This window comes from Mustela nivalis (assembly GCF_964662115.1).
Source record: "Mustela nivalis genome assembly, chromosome: 19".
In the NCBI taxonomy this organism is placed as follows: domain Eukaryota; kingdom Metazoa; phylum Chordata; class Mammalia; order Carnivora; family Mustelidae; genus Mustela; species Mustela nivalis.
The window spans coordinates 4,616,756-4,642,717 of record NC_139038.1 but is presented as its reverse complement, the minus strand read 5'-3'; the positions used below and the strand labels follow the sequence as shown (position 1 = coordinate 4,642,717).

Genomic DNA, 25,962 nt, shown 5'->3' with positions numbered 1-25,962 from the left:
CATATCTCTGAGGCATGAAAGAGAAAGTAAAAACACAATGTAGGGGAAAAAATTGGAAACTTGCTCCCTTTTCACAGAAAGTCAACATTTCCTCAGAGCTATCATCTGGGCCCAGTTGGTTTCCATGGAATTATTTCAGCCAAGTCCATGCCTCTGTGACAAACTGGTTTTCCTGAGGTCCTTAAGGTTTTCCACACGTCTCCCTGAGTCATGGCTCTGTGGGGTTGTCAGCTCGTGGCTGGGACCTGAGTGCGTGTACGGCTTCCACCTCATAGTGCATGGAAGGCTGACGTGTGGGGCTAGGGAGACGAGCGTGGGCTCAGCTCCTGGATTCCTCAGATCTCCTCATTACACAAGAAATCATTGTGCCTGGACCCATGAGGACAGTAACCTACCTTCCCTTAGGCCGATGACCTCAGGCCTCCATGGCCCTAGGAGACCTAGGGCATCAGAGTGAGGCGGTCTCGCCCCCACACCCACAGGTCTGGATCAAAAGCCTGGATCTAGAAGACAAGCGGCCCCATGAGAACACAACTTCCAGATGGGCCCTGCCCCCGCGACCCCCGACCTGCTCCCTCCTGTCGTCCAGACCCTTAATTCTTTCTGGTCCCAAATCCCCATGTCCCTCGCTGCACCTCCTCTCTCTCCCATTGGGCCCCACACCCTAAATCCCTCCAGCCAACCTACCTCTTCACACTCTTCTCGGGACACCCTGGTCCTCCAGTTCATGGATCGTATAAATTGGAATCTCAGTTTGTGGAACAAGGGTCGCTCGGACCGGTTCTTCCCATAGAGGAATGAAAAGATGGCCTGTTTGGGGGCCTGGTTATCCTCTTCCATATCACTGGCCAGGTAGCTGGAGAGAGACATCAGGTGGCTGGTCAGGAGCAGGACGGGAAGGATGCCCCTCCCCCACCTGAGCTCAGCTTCCCAGCAAGGACATAGGTTGCTTATTACCCAGTGTCACAGAGTGCCACTCAGTCATCAAGAGGGCAAAGGGATATTGAAAAAGAAAGCCAAAGTTGGTGGCATCACAATTCCGGATTTCAAGCTCTATTACAAAGCTGTCATCAAGACCGCATGGTACTGGCACAAAAACAGACACATAGATCAATGGAACAGAATAGAGTGCCCAGAAATAGACCCTCAACTCTACAGTCAACTAATCTTCGACAAAGCAGGAAAGACTGTCCAATGGAAAAAAGACAGCCTCTTCAATAAATGGTGCTGGGAAAATTGGACAGCCACATGCAGAAAAATGAAATTGGACCATTTCCTTACACCACACACGAAAATAGACTCGAAATGGATGAAGGACCTCAATGTGCGAAAGGAATCCATCAAAATCCTTGAGGAGAACACAGGCAGCAACCTCTTTGACCTCAGCCGCAGCAACATCTTCCTAGGAACAACGCCAAAGGCAAGGGAAGCAAGGGCAAAAATGAACTACTGGGATTTCATCAAGATCAAAAGCTTTTGCACAGCAAAGGAAACAGTTAACAAAATCAAAAGACAACTGACAGAATGGGAGAAGATATTTGCAAACGACATATCAGATAAAGGACTAGTGTCCAGAATCTATAAAGAACTTAGCAAACTCAACACCCAAAGAACAAATAATCCAATCAAGAAATGGGCAGAGGACATGAACAGACATTTCTGCAAAGAAGACATCCAGAGGGCCAACAGACACATGAAAAAGTGCTCCATATCACTCGGCATCAGGGAAATACAAATCAAAACCACAATGAGATACCACCTCACGCCAGTCAGAATAGCTAAAATCAATAAGTCAGGAAATGACAGATGCTGGCGAGGATGCGGAGAAAGGGGAACCCTCCTACACTGTTGGTGGGAATGCAAGCTGGTGCAGCCACTCTGGAAAACAGCATGGAGGTTCCTCAAAATGTTGAAAATAGAACTGCCCTATGACCCAGCAATTGCACTACTGGGTATTTACCCTAAAGATACAAACGTAGTGATCCAAAGGGGCACGTGCACCCGAATGTTTATAGCAGCAATGTCCACAATAGTCAAACTATGGAAAGAACCTAAATGTCCATCAACAGATGAATGGATCAAGAGGATGTGGTATATATACACAATGGAATACTATGCAGCCATCAAAAGAAATGAAATCTTGCCATTTGTGACAACATGGATGGAACTAGAGCATATCATGCTTAGCGAAATAAGTCAAGCAGAGAAAGACAACTATCATATGATCTCCCTGATATGAGGAAGTGGTGATGCAACATGGGGGCTTAAGTGGGTAGAAGAAGAATCAATGAAACAAGGTGGAATTGGAAGGGAGACAAACCATAAGTGACTGTTAATCTCACAAAACAAACAGAGGGTTGCTGGGGGGAGGGGGTTGGGAGAAGGAGGTGGGATTAAGGACATTGGGGAGGGTATGTGCTTTGGTGAGTGCTATGAAGTGTGTAAACCTGGTGATTCACAGACCTCTACCCCTGGGGATAAAAATATATGTTTATAAAAAATTTAAAAAAAAAGAAGGCATGGCTGGGCAGAGACTTCTCCCAGTTGAGGATGGAGAGGGAACTCAATGGGAAGCCTGAGGGCACGTCCTGTGGGGGGACACCCACACCCACCCCTTCCCTTTAGCGAGTTTGTGCACAAACCTGTCTTCCCATAGAGCAAGGCCATATACATCTCCCATGGGCAGGAGCTGACCCTGTTCTATTCTGTAACCATGACTTTCCTACCAAATGACTAATACAGGACTGGGTTCATGGGTGCGTGAATTCAACACGCACTTCTTGAACCTCTCTTCCCATTGCCTCATGTCCTTGGTCCATAACGTATACTCTATATGTATTTGTTGAATGAATAAATAATGCCTTTTTTTAAGTTTAAGTGCAATACTGATCACCTCCTAGTCCCAACATAACTTAAACCTATGCAAAACAGAAGGAATTGTGCAGTGTCTTTGAGAGTGTGGTAATATCTTGACAAATCCTGCAGGCATCGAGTCTAATGGGATAGGGGAAGGGGACAGGGGGGTGGAGCGGTGAGTGGATAGGCAATAACCATAGTCCAGAATCTCCATGACACTCGGAATTTAACAGAAGTGCTGCTGCGGTGCAGAAGTCAGGGAGGTTGGCGGGGCAGGGAAGGGGGGAGCATCTGAAGATTTGGGAGTTGAAGTTGACCTTGAGGACAAGTTCTTTTCCTCAGGTATAGGTGCAAAATTAGCTAGACAGAAAACGCAATATAGGAACAGAGGGAAGTGTCCTTAGAAGGTTGAAACACCAAGGGGATGAGCAAGTCGGAAGAAGACGAAAGGCTTGGATCCAAGCCTGGCCTTGACCCAGAACACCACTGGCCCTGGAGAGTGGAGGCGGAGACCAGAGATTTGAAGGACTTCATGCACCTAGCGCCCACAGGCTTCGGGACAGTGTTGTAAGACACACCCGCGGAAGCATTCACAACAGATCTGTGCTATGTCTTGGGGGCGTGAATCGAGGCATTTGTGATGGGAATGCTTAGGAGGAAAACAATTACTCTTGGTATCGCGGTGGGAAGGGGACAGACGGAGGATCAGGACCGGCTGCTTCGCTAGTCTGTTTGCTCAGGGCAGGGCCGTGTCCGTTCCTTCCTTCTGTCCTCTTAGAAGGGTCTTCTGTTTGCTTCTCCTGGCTGACGTCAGGGATGTTTGTGTTTACAAGGAACAGTCTAAAAAAGCACTATACTATAATCCTACGGTTTTTACACACGGGGTCAACAGTTTTTCTAAAAAAGTAGTTTAATAAACGGTTACAAATGGTTTGAAAAAAAAGGAGATGAAAGTTTAGGGTCCCAATTTCCCCCTCCATCCACCCAGGTAGCGAATTGTACTGCGGGATGAGACAAAAATACTCACAGGGCTATGAAGAAATGGATTCGCTGGTACTGCCAGGAGAAGAGGCCAGCACGGCTGAAGTAAGCTATGACCATAGACAGGAGATACTGGTGGCAAGAGGAGACACAGTGTCAGAGAGAGGTGACATCCTGGGCGAGGAAAACCAGTGGGGGATGGGGACATGAGGCTGGAGCAGGTTCTCCCGCTTTGACGGACTGGGTGAATTTGCTTATTTGGTGTCAACAGGTTGGTTGCAAACCAAAGAAGTCAAGGGAAGAGTTGATGGTGCTCCCAGGATAGCAAGCTGTGCTGGTCTGAGGGCTTGTCTTCAGGACAGCCGGCCTCTGGAGGGTCTCTGAGAAGCTGGAGCCAAGGGGTGCCCCACCCAAGAGCTGAGAGAGAAGGGACTTAAGGTGGCAACAGCCAGAGGGGCATGCCTGGGACTCAGGTCCCAGAGGACCTGCAGGAAACCACGAGGTCCCCAGCGGGAAGTGTTGGCAGGATGAGGTTGGAGACAGGGTTTTGGAGGCATCGCCCTGCCCCAGGACAGATGTTGGAGCAAGAACACATCTGAGTGGAGAACAATGATACCTTGTCGGATACGCTCAAATTTTTGTCCCAGGCCAGAAATTTTTGAATGACAGGATCCTCTGTGAAAAGAGGGCATAGGTCAGGTTGACAAGCAGAATGGGGTTACTGTGGGAGCATTCCAGGGCAAAGAGGAGAATGATGCCTCTCCTGGGGAACTTCCAGGATGTGGCCAGCGGTGAGGCTGATGGGCAAAAGGGAGCAAAAACCAGTCACCGCCCAGGGAACGTTGGTGGCTTCCTGCGTGGGGAGGCTGAGGGAGCCCACCTGTAAGATTGGATGGGAGGTCAACAGGGACGCTGTCTCATCATGCATGGACATGCCACTGCGGAGACCACAGTCATTCCCTGTCATTTTCTCATCCCACAGTGACATAAGGGTCTAAAGATGGGATGTCATTTCCACACCCCCTGCCCAACTCCACACACACAGCCAAAGACATTTAGTGTCAAAAGGCCAATAAGGGGAACCTGGGTGGCTCCATGGCTTAAAGCTTCTGCTTCGGCTCACGTCATGATCCCAGGGTTCTGGGATCGAGCCCCACATCAGGCTCTCTCCTCAACGGGGAGCCTGCTTTCCCCCTCTTTTTCTGTCTGCCTCTGCCTGCTTGTGATCTCTCTCTCTCTCTCTCTGACAAATAAATAAAATATCAAAAAAAAAAAAAAAAAAGCAAAAGACCAATAAGAACTAAGACATCTCAGGAGTTTAACTGAAACCAAGCTTTCTCATCCCAAGTACAGACCTTTCTCCAAGTCTCACCTAATCCTCTGTCATTTTTATGTGTCCCCAGTGACGGATCATTATGGAGTCCTCCAAGGATGGAGAGCTCACCAACCTTCAGAGAATTCTTTTCCACTGGAAAATTCTTTTCCATTGGAAGCTTCTTGAATTTAAAGAGAAAATGGAAGCGGGTTGGAGGAGATCTTCTTACCAAGCAACTTTTTGAAGACCTCGTGGTGTTCAGGGAGCACTGAAGACACCCGTTGTCTCTTCAACTTCATCTTGAGGCCACACAGTGACTCCACGACCCAGATGTCCTCAGCGCCAGAGCCCGTCTCCTCATCTGACTCATCCCTTCCTCTCTTCCTTGTGGGGGACTCAGGCATGGGGCGGGGGTCTACCCAGGGGGCTGAGTGAAGAAACCAGGCTACAGTATAAGGCTTTTGTCTTTGGAATTCAGCCACCCCTCCTCCCCCTCCAAAAACCCCAACTTCCCCTTCATTCTCTCCAGCCTTCCTGACAATTGACATCTCCCCAACCATGTTTCCATCTTTCTCCTTTGTTGATACACATCTGTCCCCATTCATCTTTGGCACTGTTTCACCACCCCCATCCTCAAAATTTCATTGTAGATAACTTCTCCCCTGGGAATAATGACATAATTACCTCTCTTCCTTTACCTCCTCTTTGGACCTCATCTCCTAACCCTCTTTCCCTACTTCTTGGGTATTCCTTCCATGGTTACAGTTTTGTCCCCAACTCCTATACTTTCCTTCTCCAATTCCCGGCTTTCTGGATCTCTCCTGTCACACACACCCTACTCAGACACTCCTTCCTGACTTTTGTACCCATTCCTCTTTACTAGCCAAGCCTCTCAAGTCCGTTCCTCTTCCTCCTTTCTCACCTGATGGTCCTGGGATTTCATCATCCACCACATTGAAGGGGTACCCTGAGGTGCTAGGCTGGGGACTCTGGTCCTCAGACTGGGAATGCGGTTGATTAGGTTGATCATCAGCCATGATTTCTCCCTAGCTCTTTCTGGCCTCCCAGAAACCCTAGACCCTTTCTGGGCCAATTCCGACAGAACACAAGCCCTTGATCCCTTCTCCAAGCTGGGGCAAAGCCAGGAGTGGCGAAAAGGTCTGTGAAGATACAGTTGTCCACCTCTGCTGCCAAGCACCATGGAATCTGGTCCTTCCAATCAGGAAGGTCGGAAGCCTCTGATGTCACAGGTCATTCCAGCCTGGCAACCAGTTTGAAGGGAAACACGTAACTGCCACACTGGTGTCCAGTTTGGGATCTCGATGTAAGGGCTGTTTCCAGCCACCGAACCAGCCTTGGACCATCCTCCAAAACTGTCCTCGAGGGGTCTGGATCACTCTACTCCTCTCCAGCAGATGCCCGGCTCTCTCCCCTCTTGGCACATGTTGGGCTCTCTCCATCCTTCCTATTCCTAATTCAGGGCATAATCTAGTGCGAGAAGGAGGAAAGAGACAAGGGAATTTGGGATGGGCCGAAACGTAAGAACTTACAAGACAGACATAAGTATGTCAAGAAGGTCCAGGTACATGGACTTGTTGGAATTAAAAGTTAGTTTAAGGGACACCTGGGTGGCTCAGTTGGTTAAGCGGCTGCCTTCGGCTCAGGTCACGATCCATCATTCTGGAATTGAGTCCCACATCAGGCTCCTGGCTCGTCGGGGAACCTGCTTCTCTCTCTGCCTCTGCCTGCCTCTCTGCCTGTGCTCACTCGCTCCCTCTCCCTCTCTCTCTCTGACAAATAAATAAATAATTTTTTTTTAAAAAAAAGTTAGTTTAAATAGCTTAATTTGGTAGACTTCTTCCGCTCCATGTTTTACTGACATTGTGTTGGGGGTGGGTGTTCAGTGGTGGGGGAGCACTCACGCTCTCCTCTGAGGCATCTCTGAGCCCAAGAGACATTTTGGGAACCTGAACCGGTAGATAACTGTACCTGTGTTCTCACACAATCAGACGGTGTCTACAACTTAAGAAGTCCCTGGACCACCCAAAACCTGCCCCTTGATCGCAATTAATCAGCTCTAGTCTGCATCTGAAATTTGTAAGCCCGTGTATCACTCTCGACCCAGAAACTTCAGGACCACTTGTGTATCTTATGAACAAAATGCCACATGCACAAGAAGGCTAGATGGAAAAATCTCCCGTTTAAGGCAGAATCTGTTTAACCAAGAAGGTGGGAAGCATGTGGTAGCACAGACGCCGTCACGGAGGTCTTGGCCAGCTGTCCATTAACATCAGAGGAAGCCTCTTCCCAACCTCCTACCTCCTACCTCTGCTTCTCACCTGTGCATCTGAATCTTGCTCACTCTCTCCTCCTGTGTTAAAATAACAGGACTGAAAATTTACCATTTTAACCATTTTTGAGGGTATGATTTGGTAGCAGTATGCACCTTCGGGTCTCTGTGCGACCATCAGCACCATCCTTCTCCAGAACTTTTTCGTCTTCCCTGAAACTGAAACTCTGCACCCACTGAAGGAGAACTCCCCGTTCTCCCCTCCCCCAGCCCCTGGCAAGCACCATTCCACTTTCTGTCTCTAGAGATTGGGCTATTTCAGATAGCTCCTATCAGTAGAATCATGCAGTATTTTATGCGTATGTTTCTGATTTATTTCATTCAAAAAAATGTCTTCCAAGCTCCTTTGTGTTATAGTGTGTGACAGAATTCCTTCCTTTTTAAAGATGAATAATATCCATTCTGTGTGTGTGTATGTTTGCATTTTACATGTTCCTTTCACAATCATAGAAGAACAGTGATACATACATACCATTTTCAGTTTATCCATCCATCTGTTGATGGACGCCAGTATTGAGTCCACATTTTGGGTAAGCCTTGCTTTCGATCCATTGTATGAACTTGGATGAAATACACATCTTTAATTCAGGATGTGCCTCAAGTTTTATTTTGCACTTCGATCTAACTTACGGATAGCTAAGGAGCCCAGTCCAAGCATAAATAAAGTCAAACCAGTTCACCCAGAAAACCATATGGAGGTTTCTCCAAAGATTTTAAAAAACCAAACGAACAAACCCCAAAAAACCAGAAGTACCATATAATCTGGCACTCTTATGGCCGGGTATACATCCAAAGGAAATGAAAACAGGATATTAAAGAACTATCTGCCCTCCTGTGTTCATTGCACCATTACTCACAATAGCCAAGGTAGGAAATCTACCCTGGTGTCCGTCAACGGAGGCGGGCATAAAGAGGATGTGAGGTCCATACACCGGGAGCTGTAGATTGGTATTTGTATAGAGGTGAGAAAGTAGGAAATCCTGCCATTCGTGACAACATGGATGGACCTTGAGGGCATTATGTGGAATGAAATAAGACTGACAGAGAAAGACAAATACTGCGTGGTAACATTTATATGGGAAATCTTAAAAAACAACAAAAAGTCAAACTCAGAGAAACAGAAGGTTAAAAAAAAAAAAAAAAAGGAGGTTGCCAGGGGTGGGGAAGGTGGAGGAACTAGGGAGAGGCTGGTAAAAAGAAGAAAACTTTTCACTGAGAAGATGAAGTCTACAGATCTCATATCAGACACAGTAACTGCACACAACATAGCACATAAATGAAATTTGCCAGGAGAGTAGAACTGACATGTTCTCACCCCACAAAAAGGTCAGTAGGTGAGGTCATGGATGTGTTAATTAACTAGGTGGTTAGAATCCCTTCACTGTGTACATCACTCGCAATGATGTACACTTTAAATCGTATGGTTTTATATGTCAGTTACACCTCAATAAAACTGAAATTTTTAAAAAGTAGTTGATCCAAGGTGCAGGGCCCGACTGTTACCTTTGTTTGCAATTGTTAACCTTCACATTTGGATGAGGTCTCAGAGAGCCTGCAGGTGGCCTTGGGGTTCCTCCACAGCGTCCATGGGTCCTGGACCTCCTGCGGGTCCCACACTGCCCCAGGAAGGACACGTGATAGGTGGCTGCAGAAGTTCAAACTCTAGGAAGCCTATTTGCATTCAGATTTCCATTCCTGATGTTTTCAGCCATCAGACCTGAGTGGACCCTCCCATAACAAAACAGAAGACTGGGATTTGTGATTTAGTTATTTATTTTTAAAGGTTTTATTTCTTTATTTTTACAGACATCACCAGTAGGCAGAGACGCGGGCAGAGAGAGAGGGGTGGGGAGGCAGGCTCCCCACCGAGCAGAGAGCCCGATGCGATGCGGGGCTCGATCCCAGGATACTGAGACCATGACCAGAGCTGAAGGCAGAGGCTTTAACCCACTGCCACCTAGGCACCTCTGGGATTTGTTTTTTAGAACAAGGGATGTGATGCGCTAAAGACTGAAGCAAGACCCCAGGATTCACCTCGGCTGCTCTGATTCAAGTCCTCTGTCCTGTTCACGATGTCCCTTCTCCATCTGCTCAGACTCCTGTTGGTAGACAATCTGGAGAACATAAGCCAGTAGTTAGAATATGCTTGTCTAAAAGATGGGGGCGGTGAGGGTGTCTGGGTGGCTCAGTGCTTTAAGCCGCTGCATTCGGCTCAGGTCATGATCTCAGGGTCGTGGGACAGGCTCTCTGCTCAGCAGGGAGCATGCTTACCTCTCTCTCTCTCTCTGTCTGCCTCTCTGTCTACTTGTGATCTCTCTCTGTCAAATAAAATAAAATAAAATAAAATAAGTTGTGGGCGGTGAGAATGGGAAAGTAATGGTTTTGTTACAAAGCAGCACATGCCCTTGTGCAAATCCTCCTGCTTTCAGGGTCCCATCTCTTCAACCTATAAAAGAAAATACGTAGATAAGATGACCTGTAAGCGTTCTGCCCATGTTAACATAACCAAGGCAGTGAGGAAGCAAACTGGACAAGACCAGGGACGCCAAGGCTAGGATAAAATTGTGTGCTTCCTTCCAAGCCCCCTTCCCCCTCTTCGTGTGTTGAAGTCCTAACCCCTGGTACCTCAGAACGTGATGTTTTCTTCTTCTTTTTCTTTTCTTTCTTTTTTGGTGGTGGGTCTCTACGGAGGAAAATGAAGGTAAAATGAAGCCTTAGGGTGGACATCGTGATCTCAAGGTCATGAGCCCCAAGCTAGGCAGGGCACTCAGCAGGTAGTCTGCTTCTTTCTCTCTCTCTCTCTCTCTCTCTGTGTGTCTCCCCCTCTGCCCGCCCCTTGGTCATGCACTCTCTCTCTAAAATAAATAAATAACTCTTAAAAAGAAGAAAAGGAAAATTTGGATACAGAGACTCCTAGGTAGAGAGAAGAGAGTGTGATGATACATAGAGAGGGGACAGTCGGCTACAAGCCAAGGAGAGAGGATGGGACCGAGCCCCCGCAGCCCCCCCAACCCTGCCAAAGAACTAGGCCTGCCCACACCTGGATCTCAGTCTCCCAGCCTCCAGAACTTGGAGACAATTCATCTCTGTTGTTAAGGCCCCTGGGTTGTCTTGCTTTGTTGCAGCTTCCCTGTAAACCCATCCAACCAGTATTTTGCATAAGAGGGAATTCAGATTCAGTCACTTTCCTCACACTTCTGTGGCCCCTTCCATTAAAGCAAGCCATGTCCCAAGGCTTCAAAGAAGAACTAATTCTTTCATACAGATTAGAAACTTGAGCGTTCATAGCCTCTGACATTTCCTGGTCACCGTGAATGTGCTAGTTTGGGGGCAAAAAATGGATGAAAGACTTTAAGAGAAGAATGATTCACAAATCTTGAGGATGGTTGCCAGTTATCATAGTAAAATTGATGTGTTAAAGAGAAATAGGAGCCAACACAGGCAATTACTTAGAAAATTACTTAAGGGCTGGAAAGGCTTCTTCAAGTATGGTGTCAAAACAGAAGAAAAGTAGGAAGAGAAAGTGAGGGTCATCTGGGGGGCTTGCATGGTTAAGCGTCTGCCTTTGGCTCAGATCATAGACCCAGAGTCCTGGGATGGAGTTCCACATCAGGGCTCCCTGCAGGGAGCCTGCTTCTCCTTTTGCCTCTGCCTCTCTCTCTCTCTCTGTCTCTCATGAATAAATAAATAAAAATCTTTAAAAACATTATGTCCATATGGCAGAAAATAAAAGTAAAACATTAAGTTAAAAAGGTCAATGACAAAATGGGGGAAATATTTGTACTTAATACAAATACAAAAAGAGAAAGCTTCATATTTTAAATACTAATAAATGAAGAGATCTTAATAAAGCCACATTAAAAGGTATAGATCTGGGGCACCGGGGTAGCTCAGTCGGTTAAGTGTCTGCCTTTGGCTCTGGTTTTGACCCTGGGGTTCTAGGATAGAGACCAGCATTAGGCTCCCTGCTTAGCGGGTAGTCTGCTTCTCCCTCTCCCTCTGCTGCTCCCCCTGCTTGTGCCCTTTCTCTGTCAAATAAATAAATAATATGTATATATTTTTTAAAGGTACAGGTCCAGGGGCGCCTGGGTGGCCCAGTGGGTTAAAGCCCCTGTCTTCGGCTCAGGTCATGATCCCAGGTTCCTGGGATTGAGCCCCATGTCAGGTTCTCTGCTCAGCAGGGAGGCTGCTCCCCCGCCGCCCCCCCCTCTCTCTACCTGCCTCTCTGCCTATTTGTGATCTCTGTCTGTCAAATAAACAAATAAAATCTTTAAAAAATAAAAAAATGGTGCAGATCTGGCCCAGACAGAATCACAGGGTTCAGATTTGCCTTCCCTGCTTAAAGAAGTTTCTAGGAGGGGGAAATATATGAATATATGAAATGACAGGTTTTAGTCATTTGGAGAGAGGAGGGAGCCCCCAAGAGCTTCCAGTTCACCGCCCAGAGAGTTATCTAGGCTGAGGTATGTGGCAGGGGTCCTGGGGGTGCCCAGGATGTCTCTGAGTTGCAGGGACAGAGTTGTGTGGTGAGGGGGAGGGGGGCATGACAGCCAGAGTTCACAGGCAGAGAACCAGAGTGGACAGAGAGGCAGGAGGGTGTCCCAGTCTTCAGGTGAGCAGGTCAGTGCCTATGGGGGAGACAAGGGCTGGAGGCCAGGACCCAATAGACGGGGCAGGCGGGGGCTCTGCCTGTCTTCCCCAAGGTGCTCAGCATAGCTTCCTTCCTTTACCTGCCGAAAATGGAAAAGTACACAGAAGAAATGTGCCTGGAGGTTTTCCAGTCTCGGGCCTAGGGGAAGTGTGGTCACCTCTCATGAATTCCAGCCTTCTGTTGGTGAGAAGTCTGTTGGTGGGAATTCGGGCACAGACCACACTTGCTAGCAGCAAGAGCTGGGCAGGACTTCCGGGCTACACAGCCACAGCCAGGGAGGACAGAGCAGCTTCCGGAGAAGCATTCCTTTTGTGCAGGATTAGTTTGATGCAACTCCTCAGTGAGAGAAATCAGGAATGGGTTATGTGCCCATCATTAGCATAAATCAGTACTATTACCTTTGGAACGAGTGTTACCTGGAGAAAACTTCCTCTGTGGATTTTGTATGTATCTAAATCTCCTAGAAGCTAAACCATTTTCTTGCTAGCATGGTAACAGGGGATGGTTGTTCTTAAGGGCCTGGGAGCCATCTCTTTGAAATGTAAACCTCAAGGAAGGTAGTGTCTCTCTGTCACCAGGACAGTTAAGGGTGGGCCCGAGACACCTAGCTCTGAGCTTTAAGGACCTGTTTGTCAGAAATGGGTAAGTAGTTTTCTTTTTCCTTTGGACAGAGACAACTGGCACGGATGGGCACCAAGATGACAAGGTACATTTAGGATGAACAATGAAAAACTTATACCAAATGCCGCTGGCAAGTCCTGTGACCCTGAAGCAGGTGTATTGTTTTGCTGGAGAACTTCTAGGTAATGGATTGTATCTGCCGAGCTGATTGAAAAGGCGAGGTTCATTTTTCTCCTTGCTGTCTTGTTAGTATTTCGCCTGTGACATGCAACACAGTCTGTTTTAATGGTTATTTAACAATAGAACAGGGGAGTCTGGGTGGCTCAGTCAGTGGGGGGCTCTTGTTTTCAGCTCAGGACCAGATCGAGTCCTGCATGGGGCTCCACACTCTGCACAGAGTCGGCTGAGGATTCTCCTCTAGCTCTCCCTCTGCCCCTCCCCCTGCTATGTATCTCTCTCTCTAAAATAAATCTTAAAAGAAAAAATAGCGTGGTTGTCCTTATTTCTATAGTTGCAGAGAGGATTTCTTGGATGGCAGGAGATTTTACTTTTAATCCTCACCACCCGCTACTGGTTAAGAAGCAATTGGCTAAGAAAAGGATTACATCATCTCACCAAAAAATACTGATAAAGCATCGTCCTTATGGTCCCATTTTTGAAAAATGACATTTTCAGCTAACATACACATAATTCTCTCTGATGCCCAAGATCTTAGGTATCTGGGTTTTTTTGGTTGGTTTGTGCGTGATTTCTGATTGTTCTACAGTTTTCATGCATTCGTTGTATAATCTGGACAAGCTAAGTTTTCTATTTTCTTCCCCTTTCTTGGAGAAACCATGTGCCCATGGATGATAATATCTAATGTCATGACTGGATATTAATTGTAGACCAGTGTTTTAGTGAAACTTGTAATATTTCAGTGATGTGCATACTATACACCCTTTCCTTGTCCTCTCCTGCTCGTGGGGAATCTCAGTGCCAACCCAATAGATCTCAGGGCAAGGAAAGGACCAGAGATCCAGGACGTAAACACAGCCCACTACTCGAGGTGACCCCTTTCCTTGATCCCTAACAGGAGCAAAGGCAAGTGGAAAATCCGGACCCTGGTCCCAGAGTCAAGTCTCAGCTTAGCGCCTCTAAACCACCAGATAGGGTGGAGACTTTCGAGACGTCCCCTAACATGTGGGCACTTGAACTCACGGGAAACAGGGGTCGGGTATTTGATGGGCTCCAGAGTGGGCTCCAACAGGCACACCGCCGCCGCCGTCCTGCGCATGTGCAGCTCGGCCGGCGTGCGTGTTCGCGCACGCGTAGTACCGCCGCGTTTCTCTCGCTTCCTGCCCGTGCCCAGGTCACCGCTCGCCGTGGTTCCCAGGCTTTGGCCTCCGGCGGGCAAGGGTCCCGGGGCCTACGGGGCTGCACGCTGTCCGGTCGCGCCGGCATCCAGCGGGCACGGGGCTGTGCGGGCGTAGCCTCGAGCGGGGACTCTCGAGCTCGAGCCCCGGAGCCCGCGGGCTGGGCCGGAGGGGTCTGGCCGTGGCGGCGGCGACGGAGCAGGGCGGCTCGGCCCGGGCTCGGCCGGTCTGCGCCCGCGGGACGGGGAGGCCCTTAGAGACCGATTCGGGACCCGGGAAGGTCGTCGACCTGAAGTGAGTTTGCCCGTGGGCCCAGAGCCGGCTCCGCGGGAACGGCGGCCCCGGGAGGTGGAGGAGGAGCAGCCCCCGCCCCGGAGTCCTCGGGAGCCTCGGGGCAGCGCGGCGTGTCCCGACGTGGTAGGTCGTGCGCTTGCGGGTGTTGCGGGGGGCTTGGCGGCGAGAGAGCGCGAGCGGCTGGACCTGGAGGGTTGGGCACTCCCCCGGGACTGGAGACTCGTGGGACTCAACGTTTCCCGGGAGCGCAGGGGGTTCCCGCCTCCCCCACCACCACCACTTGCTCCCCTGGTTCCCTGTCCAGTTTCCAGACGCGTCTGTAAGCGCGCAGGAGCATGTGCTGACCCCGCTGGGTTGTGCCCTGGGGCATCCCCCAGTGTAGGGCTGGACCAGCGTGCGTGGAGGAGTTGACAGGAGGAGACGGCCTGAGATGGGAGGGGGCTTGTTCTGGGTGTTGGCGTCGGGAGGTAGGCATGCTCGCAGGACTCAGCTCCTGGGCCCGGGTTCTGTGCTCTTTGTTACGGATTTTTTTTTTAGTAAAAGATTCTTAAGTGCAGCGATAACGGAGTTAAGTGATGTCATGTAAAAACAAAAGTATGCCTTGATGCACGTTGATCCCACTTCAGAGAGCTGGTGTTTTCTGTTCCTGTGGATACCGTGCTTTTCAGCAGTTTGAATAGTCACAAAGAATGCGTGAACAGTGTAAGAGGGTTTTCTTTTCAACATTAATTTAGAGAAGGCAACGTCTTTGAAAAATTAATGGGTGTTTATATTAACCAATGAGAGAAACCTGCTAATCACCTCCTGATATGTGGGAGTGACAACAGCTCTACTGTGATGTTTCTCCTTTTCTCACATGTTTAGACCCTTCTGAGTGTTCACAGGATAGGAGCTTTCTTTGGTGGTTCTCACACAGGATGTTCCCACCTCGGCAAGCTGCATTACCCGTGATTTCTATTATTTCTTCTGCTTCCCTAGGTCAGCCGTTAACAGTCTGTATGCTTTTCCAAGAGCAGCAGAGAATGAACGAATCCCAGGTGAGTTTTCCTGTCTTTGTATATGTTCTCTTGCTTAGCTTTGTAATGCATTTCAGAAGGGTTATATGGATTCAGATTTTATTTATTTGACAGTAAGAGAGAGATCACAAGTAGAGAGGCAGGCAGTGAGAGAGGAGGAAGTAGGCTTCCTGCTGAGCAGAGAGCTCGATGTGGGGCTCAATCCTAGGACTCAGAGACTGTGACCCCAGCAGAAGGTAGAGGCTTAACCCACTGAGCCACTGAGGGGCCCCTGGATTCAGATTTTAAAATGGGAATGTGGAAATAAGAGACATTATCATGTAAAGTACAATTATTAGGGGGTCATATCAGCACCCAGAGTCTTTTTCTGAGTTCATGTGTGCAGATAGTAGGTTACCTCAGGGCTGTGGGGGTAGAGCAAACACATGACTGATGTTCCTGACAGTCTTAGAAAAGGAGAGTGCCGCCCGTTACATGATTTGAATTGTCTGTTTGGTTACTTGTGGGTTTTCAAGATTTCCTGGGATTTGAGAAAATGTGTTTGTGGGAGTTGATGTAGTTATGGGTAGCTTTTCCAATAACAACCATTAAATATTGCAACATATGGCTCATGCATGTAGCTTATCTAAACCGAGGGCCTGCTGGGTGAGCAAACTTCGGTGATCCAAGAAGACCTGTTTTCGTTGTTCCTGTTTGTTGCAGGGATAAAAGCTAAGGCTGAGGGAATGGCCCTCCCATCCTTAAGATGCTTCTGTTACTGTTCATTTGGGTTGTGCAGTAAATAATAAAGCAAAGTATTCTTTTTTTTTTTTCTTTAAGATTTTACTAATTTATTTGACCGAGATCACAAGTTGGGGGGTGGAAAGCAGGCTCCCCGCTGAGCAGGGAGCCTGATGTGGGGCTCAATCCCAGTACCCTGAGGTCATGACCTGAGCCAAAGGCAGAGGATTGAACCCACTGAGCCACCCAGGCGTCCCAGCAAAGTATTCGTTAGCAAATATATTCTTCCTCTCATTCCCGTTTCAATTCTCAGCATCCCGGTTTCGTCCTCACCCCTCTCCCGAATGTTTTGGTGAAGATTAGCGGTGACGTAATTACAGTCAGATCCATCGGACATCTACTGTTGGCTTTGTTTCTTTCTCCTGCTTTTGTCTTCCTTTCGATTGTGTATTTTTTATGATCCCATTTTACGTCTTGTGTGCGGTTGTTAGCTCTAAAACAGTTGTTATTTGTGATTGCTTTGCAATTTATTGTATGAAACTTTTAATTCATCACAGTTTATCTTCAGGTAAGGTACCATTTATTGCTTAGAATGTAGGGAGTTTGTGACTTCCATTGCTCCCCGCTGGGTCATCACACTGTTGTGTCATTTTACTCTTACAGGCAGAATGAAGCCCATAGGACTAGTGATTTTTAAGCAAATACTTATTTTTTAAGGATAAGAAAATACCATAGCTACCATTTCTGGTACTCTTCATTTCTTTATGTAGATACAGATTGTTATCTGCTCTTACTTTCCTTCTGCCTGAAGGACTTCCTTCAACACCTCTAGTTGTTCTTCTTTTTCTTTTTCAATTTTTTATTTAAATTTTAATGAGTGAGCTTACAGTGCAATATTAGTTTCAAGAGCAGAGGTCAGTGAATCATCACTTACATAGGACACCTGGTGCTCATCAAAACATCTTCTTAATGCCCATCCCCCATCTAGCCCAACCCCACCCACATCCCTCCATCACCCCTCATCGTGTTTGATTCCCCTCTCCTGTTTTGTTCCTTCCCATATGTTCATCTGTCTTGTTTCTTAAATCCCATATTTATGAATCATGTGAGTGAAATCGTATGAAATTTGTCGTTTTCTGACTGATTTACTTCGCTTAGCATAATACTCTCTAGTTCTATCGAGGTCATTGCAAATGGTAAGATATTATTCTTTTTGATGGCTGAGTAATAATCCATTGTATATATACACCACATCGTCTTCATTCCTCAGTGGGGGGACATTTGGGCTCTCGCTGTAGTTTGGCTCTTGTGGATCATGCTGCCTCAAACATCGGGGTTCCAAAAACATCGAAGGTTCTCCTTCGAGTCTGTATTTTTGTATCCTTTGGGTAAATTCCTAACCTAGAGTGTCATTGCTGGATTGTAGGGTATTTGTATTTTCAACTTTCTGGGGAACTGCCATACTGTTTTCCAGAGGGGCTGCACCTGCTTGCATTACCCCCAGCAGTGCACGAGCTTCGCCTTTCTCTGCATCCTCGCCAACCCCTGTTGCTTCTTGTGTTGTTGAGTTTAGCCTTTGAGACAGCTGTGTGGTGGGATCTCGTTTTGAGTTGTGTTTTGATTTGTGTTTCCCTCATGATGAGTGACGTTGTGCATCTTTGCATGTAAGGCACATGCATTTGGGCCTAGGTATGTGTCTTTGGGAAAGTGTCTGTTCATGTCCTCTGCCCATTTCATGACTGGATTATTTGGTTTTGGGATGTTGAGTTTGATAAGTTCTTTCTGGATTTTGGGACACTTTAAGCTGCTGCTGAATCTTTCAGCTCTTATATGTCAGAAAAGTCCTTTATTTTTGCCTTGGCTTTAATTTCAGGGGAGCGGGGCACCTGGGCAGCCCAGTGGGTTAAAGCCTCTGCCTTCGGCTCAGGTCATGATCCCAGGGTCCTGGGATCGAGCCCCACATCGGGCTCTCTGCTCAGCGGGGAGCCTGCTTCCCTTCCTCTCTCTCTGCCTGCTTCCCTACCTACTTGTGATCTCTGTCGGTCAAATAAATAGATAAAATCTTAAAAAAAAAAAAAATCTTACAGTTTCAGGGGAGCTTTGCTGGGTTTTCTCCTGTACATCAGATGTGTTCCCCTACTGTCTTCCCACTTCCATTGTTCCCAAGAGAAATGTGATGTCATCCTCTCCATTCCTACGTTTGTCCTGTGGTTTTTGGTTTTTCTTCTAGATGCTTTTGAACTCTTCTCTTTATCCCTGGTTTTGAGCAGTTTGGTTATGCTGTGTCTTGGTATTGCTTTCCTCCGGTCTCTGTGCTTGTGGGTCATTGAACTTCTTGGATCTGTGTGTGTATGATTTTCATCTACTTTGGGAAATTTTTGACCGTATTCCTTCAAATATTCCCCCCACCTCCCTCCATCTGTCCTCAGCGACTCCTTTTCCGTGTGTGTTACGCAGCTTGAAGTCGTCTCACAACTCACTGATATTCTTTGTTCTCTTCCAATTCCTTTTTCTCTGTGTGTTTCATTTTATAAAAGCTCCTGTTGCTGTTCTTCGTGTTCACTGATCTTTTTTTTTGTGCTGTGTTAATCTAGTCGGGTGTTAACTTTCTCAGACATTGTAGTATTTATCTGTAGAAGTTCAGTTTGAGTCTTTTAAAATGTCTTTCCTGTTCCTACTCAGATGTTTTGAACATAAGGAATACGGTAATAAACTATTTTAATGATCAGTGCCACTTGTAACATCTGGGTCAGTTCTAGGCCCATTTCAGTAGATGTGTCATTTTCTGTGGTGGCTTGTCCTTCCCTGCATGTTTCCCCCAGTTTGTCAACCCTCCTCACCTCTTCTCGGTTCTCCCTCCCTGCTCCAGGGCTGGGAACTCTCAGGGCAGTAACCAGAGGCCTCTCCTTGTTGATATCCTATCTCTGATTCCTGTTCTTCATTGCTGCCCTTTATTGCTTCAAGATCCGTGTCTTAAAAGCCACTGCTTTGAGGGCACCTGGGTGGCTCAGTGGTTAAAGCCTCTGCCTTTGGCTCAGGTCATGATCTCAGGGTCCTGGGATTGAGCCCCTGGGATTGAGCTTACCCCTCTCTCTCTGCCTGCCTCTCTGCGTACTTGTGATCTTTGTCTGTCAAATAAATAAATACAATCTTAAAAAAAATAATAAAAAAAGAAAGCCACTGCTTTGTATATTCTGTTTTTTGGTGTCCTTTCAGGAGGCAGGGTAAATCTGATTCTTGTCTGTCTTTGTTGAAAGCAGTCCTAATGCCTGCCTGTATTTTGAATCATAGTTAGAAACTTTTCCCCACATTGGGTTATAGGAAAATTCACCCATTTTTTTTTTCTGTGTGGTTTAATATTTTATATTTAGAACACTGATCCAGTTGGACTTTTTTCTTTCATGGTGTGGAGTATGGATGCAGTTTCATCCATGCCCAAATGACTATAGTTCCTCTAACACTGTTCATTCAAAATCAGTGGATTGTTATAATGTATTATAATATCACAGGTCCTCGTGGTATGTCATGTAATCATACAAGTCTACTTGTAGACTTTGTGCTCTGTTCCACTGACCTATCTCCATCCATATGCTGACACCAAACCCTTTTAATCATAAAGGTTGTGTTTTAAATCTGGTAGGGATTAGGCCCCCTATACAGCTTTTTTTTTTTTTTTCCCCCCCGGAGATTTTCCTAGTTCTTGATTTTTTCTGCCCTCATATGAACTTTAGTGCCAGCTCACATAGTTCAAGGAAGAAAGCTTTTGGTATTTTTGTTGGGATCACATATCTGTTAAGTAATTGAGGGCAGAGTGATTTATATCTTAGTGTTGACCCATCCAGGAACAAAGAACATCATTCCTTTTTTTCAGGTGTGCTTCTGTGCCTTTCAGGAGTGTTTTAAAGCTTTCCTATATAGATTTTGTACATTTCTTGTTAACGCTTTTATCTTTTCTGTTACTCCATGAACTGTGTATATGCTTGAATTATATCTTCTTAGTCTGTTAATGTAACAAGGGCTGTTGGGTTTGTTTGAGTTTTTTAAAAATAATTTTCTTTTTCTTTCTTTCTTCCTTTCTTTGTTGTAAGTTTATTTAAGTCTGCACCCAACGTGGGGCTCAAACTGACAGCCCTGGGATCAAGAGTTGCACATTCTTGGGGTGCCTAGGTGGCTCAATGGGTTAAAGCCTCTGCCTTCGGCTCAGGTCATGATCCCAGGGTCCTGGGATCGAGTCCCACATCGGGCTCTCTGCTCGGCAGGGAGCCTGCTTCCCTTCATCTCTCGCTGCCTGCCTCTCTGCGTACATGTGATCTCTGTCAGATGGATAAATAAAATCTTTAAAAAAAATAAAATAAAATAAAGAATTACACATTCTTCCAGCTGAGCCAGCCAGGCTCCCCCGGGCCTGTTGCTTTGTATATCCTGATTTTATGTAACACTGTTCTTTCATTGAGTTGGTTTTGTTGTTGATTCTCTTGAGTTTTGGGGTATAGCATATCCGTTGCAAATAGAAATAGTTTTACTCTCTCTGTTGATTCATATGCCTAGTTGTTTTCTCCAGCTGGAGGCAGTGAACATTTTGCCTCGTTCCTGACCTTACTGGGATTGTCTCTTACGTTTGTCCATTAAGTAAAACCCTGACTTGAGAACTGAGAAGACTGCGTAAACATGCCCGTGCCTGTGCAGCTGTGTCTCTGTAACTTGTGTGTGCTCTCCTGTGATTCAGATTGTACATGTATCACACATACTCTGTGTATTTGGGTATGAGAGTGTGTGTGTATACACACATTCATGCTAGTGAAGTATCCACTCCTAGTTTCTTGAGGGTTTTTTATACCAGGTATGTATTTTGAACATTGTCAGAGGCTTTTTCAGCTTCTTAGTGGTGATAAAAGTGTTTTCTTAGCCATATTAGAGTAGCCTATTACATGAATGGATTTCCGAAGATTGAACGAGTCAGTATTCTTGGCATAAGCACCACTTAGAGATCATATATTATTTTTTTCATTCTGGTGTTGGATTCCGTTTGCTGACATCTCGTTTTGGATGTTGGTGTTGATACGAGTGGTATCAAGCCGTCCTGCTGATCACGTGGTCAGTCTTCTGACCCCTCCCATCCTTGCCTTGTGGACTCACTGAACCCAAAAAGTTGTGACTCTCCGTGGCAGTTCATCAGCTCACTTGGCCCGGATCGACTACAGTGTCCTGCTGTGGATTTTCTGTTGGCTCAACTCCTTTAGTCTCGGGCAGTCTTGGCTGTGGCACCTCCGTCATGGGTAGAAAACCCTGTGTTGATACATGTTTTGTAAACACGGTGATGGGACGCGTCTGCTGAGCACTTTTCTTCTGAAACAGGAGTCGTGTGTGGGCAGTCCGGAGCACCACTGCTTGCAGCAGTGGCATCGGAAACACCCCCTTCAGGAGGCTCCAGCATCCCCATGGCCCTCTGGGGTGGCCCTCTCGCTTGCTTCCGGCAGAGGATATCTTGAACATTTTGAGGAAAGTGTCTCCTGTGATAATCAGTTGTCCTGCTTTCTTGCAAGATTCTGATATCTGGAGGCCGAAACGATAGCTTGGTTTGGCATACAGTTCTGGGTTTGAAATTCTTTTTCTTTCAGAAGCCGTGGACAGTTGTCCAAGGGTTTTTCTCAGGTGAGAAGTAGAATGGCAGGTTCCAGGGTCAGTGGTGTTTTTCCCCCCACCTGTAACTTTTTAGGCATTTTTTTTCCTCCATTTTTTTGGTGTGGGGCATTTTATTGGGAAATTTGTAGATCTGTATTCCGCCCCCCCGAGTATTCTTGTTTGCAAATTGAATGGCCCCTTGTGTCGTGAAGGCTTGTGTGATTCTTCAGCTCACGTATCATTTTTTGTTCTGCCTTTGATTCTTTGTGTTCGTCCTTCTAGTTTTCTCTTTCTGAAAGTGGAATCTGTTCGATCTGGCTTTTGTATCTCAAGCTTTATTTCATCATTTCAATTTCTTGTTATCGGAGACAATTCCTAAATTAGATATTCTGTGTCCCATTTGTTACGTAAGTCTTACTTGGGGGTTTTTAAAAAGATTCAACAATTTGATCTTTAATTTCTAAGTAATCTCTGCTGGCTATTTTTTGGAGAATGTTCTCATTTTTTGGAAACCGTGTCCTGCTAAATTTATTGAAAAATACAAATCAATAGAAGTTGTTTCCTTTATGAAATTGGTTCTGTCATAGTTTAGCTGCTCACCTTGATACCTATCTTTAATTCACACCGTTTTCCGCAATTAGCTGATGATTCTAGATTTTTTTAAATATTTCAGTTTTTGAGAGAGGAATTCCTGATAGCTCGTGTGAATATACTTCACTAATAATCCCATTTCACTCTTTTCTTTACGGAGGGGATGACTGCAGAGCTCTAGAAGTTTCGGGACTAGGGAAATGCAGGTAGACACTACTTCAGTTTTTTTCTTCCTTTTTTTTTTAATTGTGATAAGTTACATGTAACATGAAATTTACCATTTTACCTTGAAAACATACAGCTCACGGGCATGAAGTACTTTCATGTGCTTGTGCAACCACCACCAACCATCCGTCTCGAGAACACTTCTCATCTTGTAAAACTGAAGCTGCATCCCCATTACAGAGTAATGCCTCAACTCCCCCTGTCCCCTGCAAGTGTTGTCCTCTCTGTCGCTCTGATTGTGACTATTCTCAGCACCTAAGTGGACTCATCCAGTGTTTGTCTTTTTGTCACTGGTTTGTTTCTCTGAGCATCGTGTCTTCAGAGTCTATCCATGTTGGAACAGATGCCAGAATCTTCTTTTTAAGTCCGAATATTGCTTGCATTGTATGTGTGGCCTGCATTCTGCTTGTCTCTTTTTCTGTCAATGGACACTTGGGTCACTTTTGCATTTTCGCTATAGGGAATGATGCAGCATGGGTGTATAAATTCCTCTCTAAGACCTTACTTCTGATTGTTTTAAGCGTGTCTCCAAAAGTGGACTTGCTGGATCATATGGGAAATTAATGCCAGCTTTATTTTTAATTTTTGAGGAGCTCTCCTGGCTGTAGTGGCTCCCGCAGTTTGCATTCCAGCGACAGTGCATGAGGGTTCTGATTTCTCCAACACGTGTTATTTGCAGGCATTTTGGTAGTAGCCATGCTAAGGGACGGGAGGTGGTAACTCACTGTGGCTTTGATTTGATTTCCCTAATGGCTGGTGACGTTGATCATCTTCCCACATGCTCCTTGGACACGTGTGTGTCGTCTTTGTGAAATGTCTGTTCCAGTCCTTGGCCCATTTTGAATCTTGTTGGTTTCTGTTGTTGGGTGGGTTTGAAGAGTTGTCTCTGTATTCTAGAATGAGGCTTTACCAGAAACATGATTGGCAGATATTTTCCCCATCCTGTAGGTTGCCTTTTTCTTCCGTGGAAGTGTCTTTTTCACACCTCTGGATGGAACTAGAGCGTATCATGCTTAGCGAAATAAGTCCAGCAGAGAAAGACAACTATCATATGATCTCCCTGATATGAGGAAGTGGTGATGCAACATGGGGGCTTAAGTGGGTAGAAGAGGAATCAATGAAACAAGATGGAATTGGGAGGGAGACAAACCATAAGTGACTCTTAATCTCAGAAAACAAACTGAGGGTTGCTGGGGGGAGGGCGGTTGGGAGAAGGGGGTGGGATTATGGACATTGGGGAGGGTATGTGCTTTGGTGAGTGCTGTGAAGTGTGTAAACCTGGTGATTCACAGACCTGTACCCCTGGGGATAAAAATATATGTTTATAAAAAATTAAAAAAAAAAAAAGACGGCATGCTGGGCAGAGATTTCTCCCAGCTTGAGGATGGAGAGGGAACTCAATGGGAAGCCTGAGGGCATGTCCTGTGGGGGAACACCCACACCCACCCCTTCCCTTTAGCTAGTTTGCACACAAACCTGTCTTCCCATAGAGCAAGGCCATATACATCTCCCATGGGCAGGAGCTGAACCTGTTCTATTCTGTAACCATGACTTTCCTACCAAATGACTAATACAGGACTGGGTTCATTAGGTGCATTACTTCAACACGCACTTCTTGAACCTCTCTTCCCATTGCCTCATGTCCTTGGTCCATAAGGTGTACGTTATATGTATTTGTTGAATGAATAAATGATGCTTTTTCTCATGTTCAAGTGCAATACTGATCACCTCCTAGTCCCAACATAACTTAAACCTATGCAAAACAGAAGGAGTTCAAGAGCCTACAAGTTAGGGGACGTCTCGAAAAAGCCACACTTAAAAAGAAAAAAGGCAAGGGGAGGGGAGGGAAAGGTAGGGAAGGGAAAAGGAAGGGGGAGGGAAGTAAAAGAGAAAGGAAGGAAAAGAGAAATAAAGGGAAAAACTGAAAAGAAAAAGACAATCCCGCCTTATCTAGGATGAGAGTAGTGGTAGAGGGAACGTGGCTGCCTGCTGAGGGAGAAGCTGAGAGAATGGGAGTAGCTACTGAGACAGGCGCCCCGGAGTTGCCCGCGGGACTCTTCCTGAGTCCCTGCTCCTATTTCTTTCTAGTTTTCTCCGTGTTTCCCCTTCACAAAGCAGCTCCTCCTTGTCTGTCACTCAGTCTTATTTATTTGACACAGACAGAGAGAGATCCCAAGTAGGCAGAGAGGCAGGTGGAGGGTGGGGGTAAGCAGGCTCCCTGCTGAGCAGAGAGCCCCATGCGGGGCTCGATCCCAGGACCCTGAGATCATGACCTGAGCCGAGGCAGCTGCTTCACTGACTGAGCCACATCACACCCCTGATCCCCACCACTCTCCTACTTTTCCATCTCCAGGCACTGGACTTCTTCCATCACTCCTGCTTCTCAGGACAAGCCCGCTGCTCCTCTGCTGTGTGGCTGAACTTTGCTGTTGCTGCCTCCTGACCTCCCCTCAGCGGCCACCTATAGCCCTGGATGCTTTCCGGTTCCAGAAGCTTGGCTGCTCTGACTCTTCTGTGCTCTGGGAGCCACACGTGCTTCTGCCATCAGCTCACACTTCCGAACCACCTCCCTGGATCCGTATTCCTTCTCAGCCTTCGGTGGGCTCTAGCCTCTCCCACTTGCTCAGCTGGTCCCTCTCTTTATCCTCCAAGTCTCTTAAGCTTCACCCCTTCTCAGCAGCCTCGGCTCCCCCTTCTCTTCAACTGGATTCGTCCTGATCTCAGTTTCTCTAGGTGTTCAGGCTGAAACCACCATGTTCTGCTCCAGTGTTCCCAAGCACTCCCAGTCACCGGCATCAGTCACCGGACTGTTTGCTTTCTTGCCTGTTGTTTACTGCTTTATTATGTGCATCCACCGTCCTGTTTCTTGTGCCTTTACATTCAGGTCTTTCCTCATTTGAGTTGTTTCCTAATCTGCCTTTATTTGCCACCTTGCAGAGACCTAAAGATTCTTAAATATACATTTTAAGTCCTAGGTGTCTCATGTGTTATATCTGTTTCGAAGCTGCCGTACTGTTTCTCCTCTTTGTTTCCGTGTCTGCAGAATCTAGCCTCTGCTGTTCCCAGTCCATCAACTGTGTCCCAATTCTGAATGCCATCCCTCTCCTTGAGCTGCTGTAATCAGATGCTGATGTCCGTGTGGCTCTTCGGACCTTGGTGGTTTCACTTTCTGAAATTGCTCCAGGCTTAGGAGTTCATCTCATTTATCAGAACTGCACCCCAACCCCAACCCCAACACACACACACACACAATTTTCCCTTTGGTTTCTCTTTACTCCATTGCTTGTTGTTCCTCTAGAGTGCTGTGTTCATCTCCTACATATCTCACATCTCCCAAGCTATTCCAAATCCCCATGAGGCCCCAT

At 46.6% G+C, this 25,962-nt stretch overlaps 2 protein-coding genes across 2 annotated transcripts in view; one reads left to right on the top strand and one right to left on the bottom strand.

The window, feature by feature from the left end:
* The window catches only part of RBAK (RB associated KRAB zinc finger), an 813,856-nt gene that overhangs the window by 16,313 nt on the left and 771,581 nt on the right, over positions 1-25,962 (top strand). The window lies entirely within an intron of this gene.
* Positions 441-6,189, bottom strand: LOC309854225 (speedy protein E4-like; the record flags this gene model as incomplete). Its single annotated transcript, XM_082713056.1, has 6 exons — positions 441-503; positions 688-856; positions 3,884-3,969; positions 4,454-4,512; positions 5,382-5,579; positions 6,075-6,189. 6 exons carry the CDS (start codon positions 6,187-6,189, stop codon positions 441-443), a joined length of 690 nt encoding a protein of 229 aa, XP_082569182.1.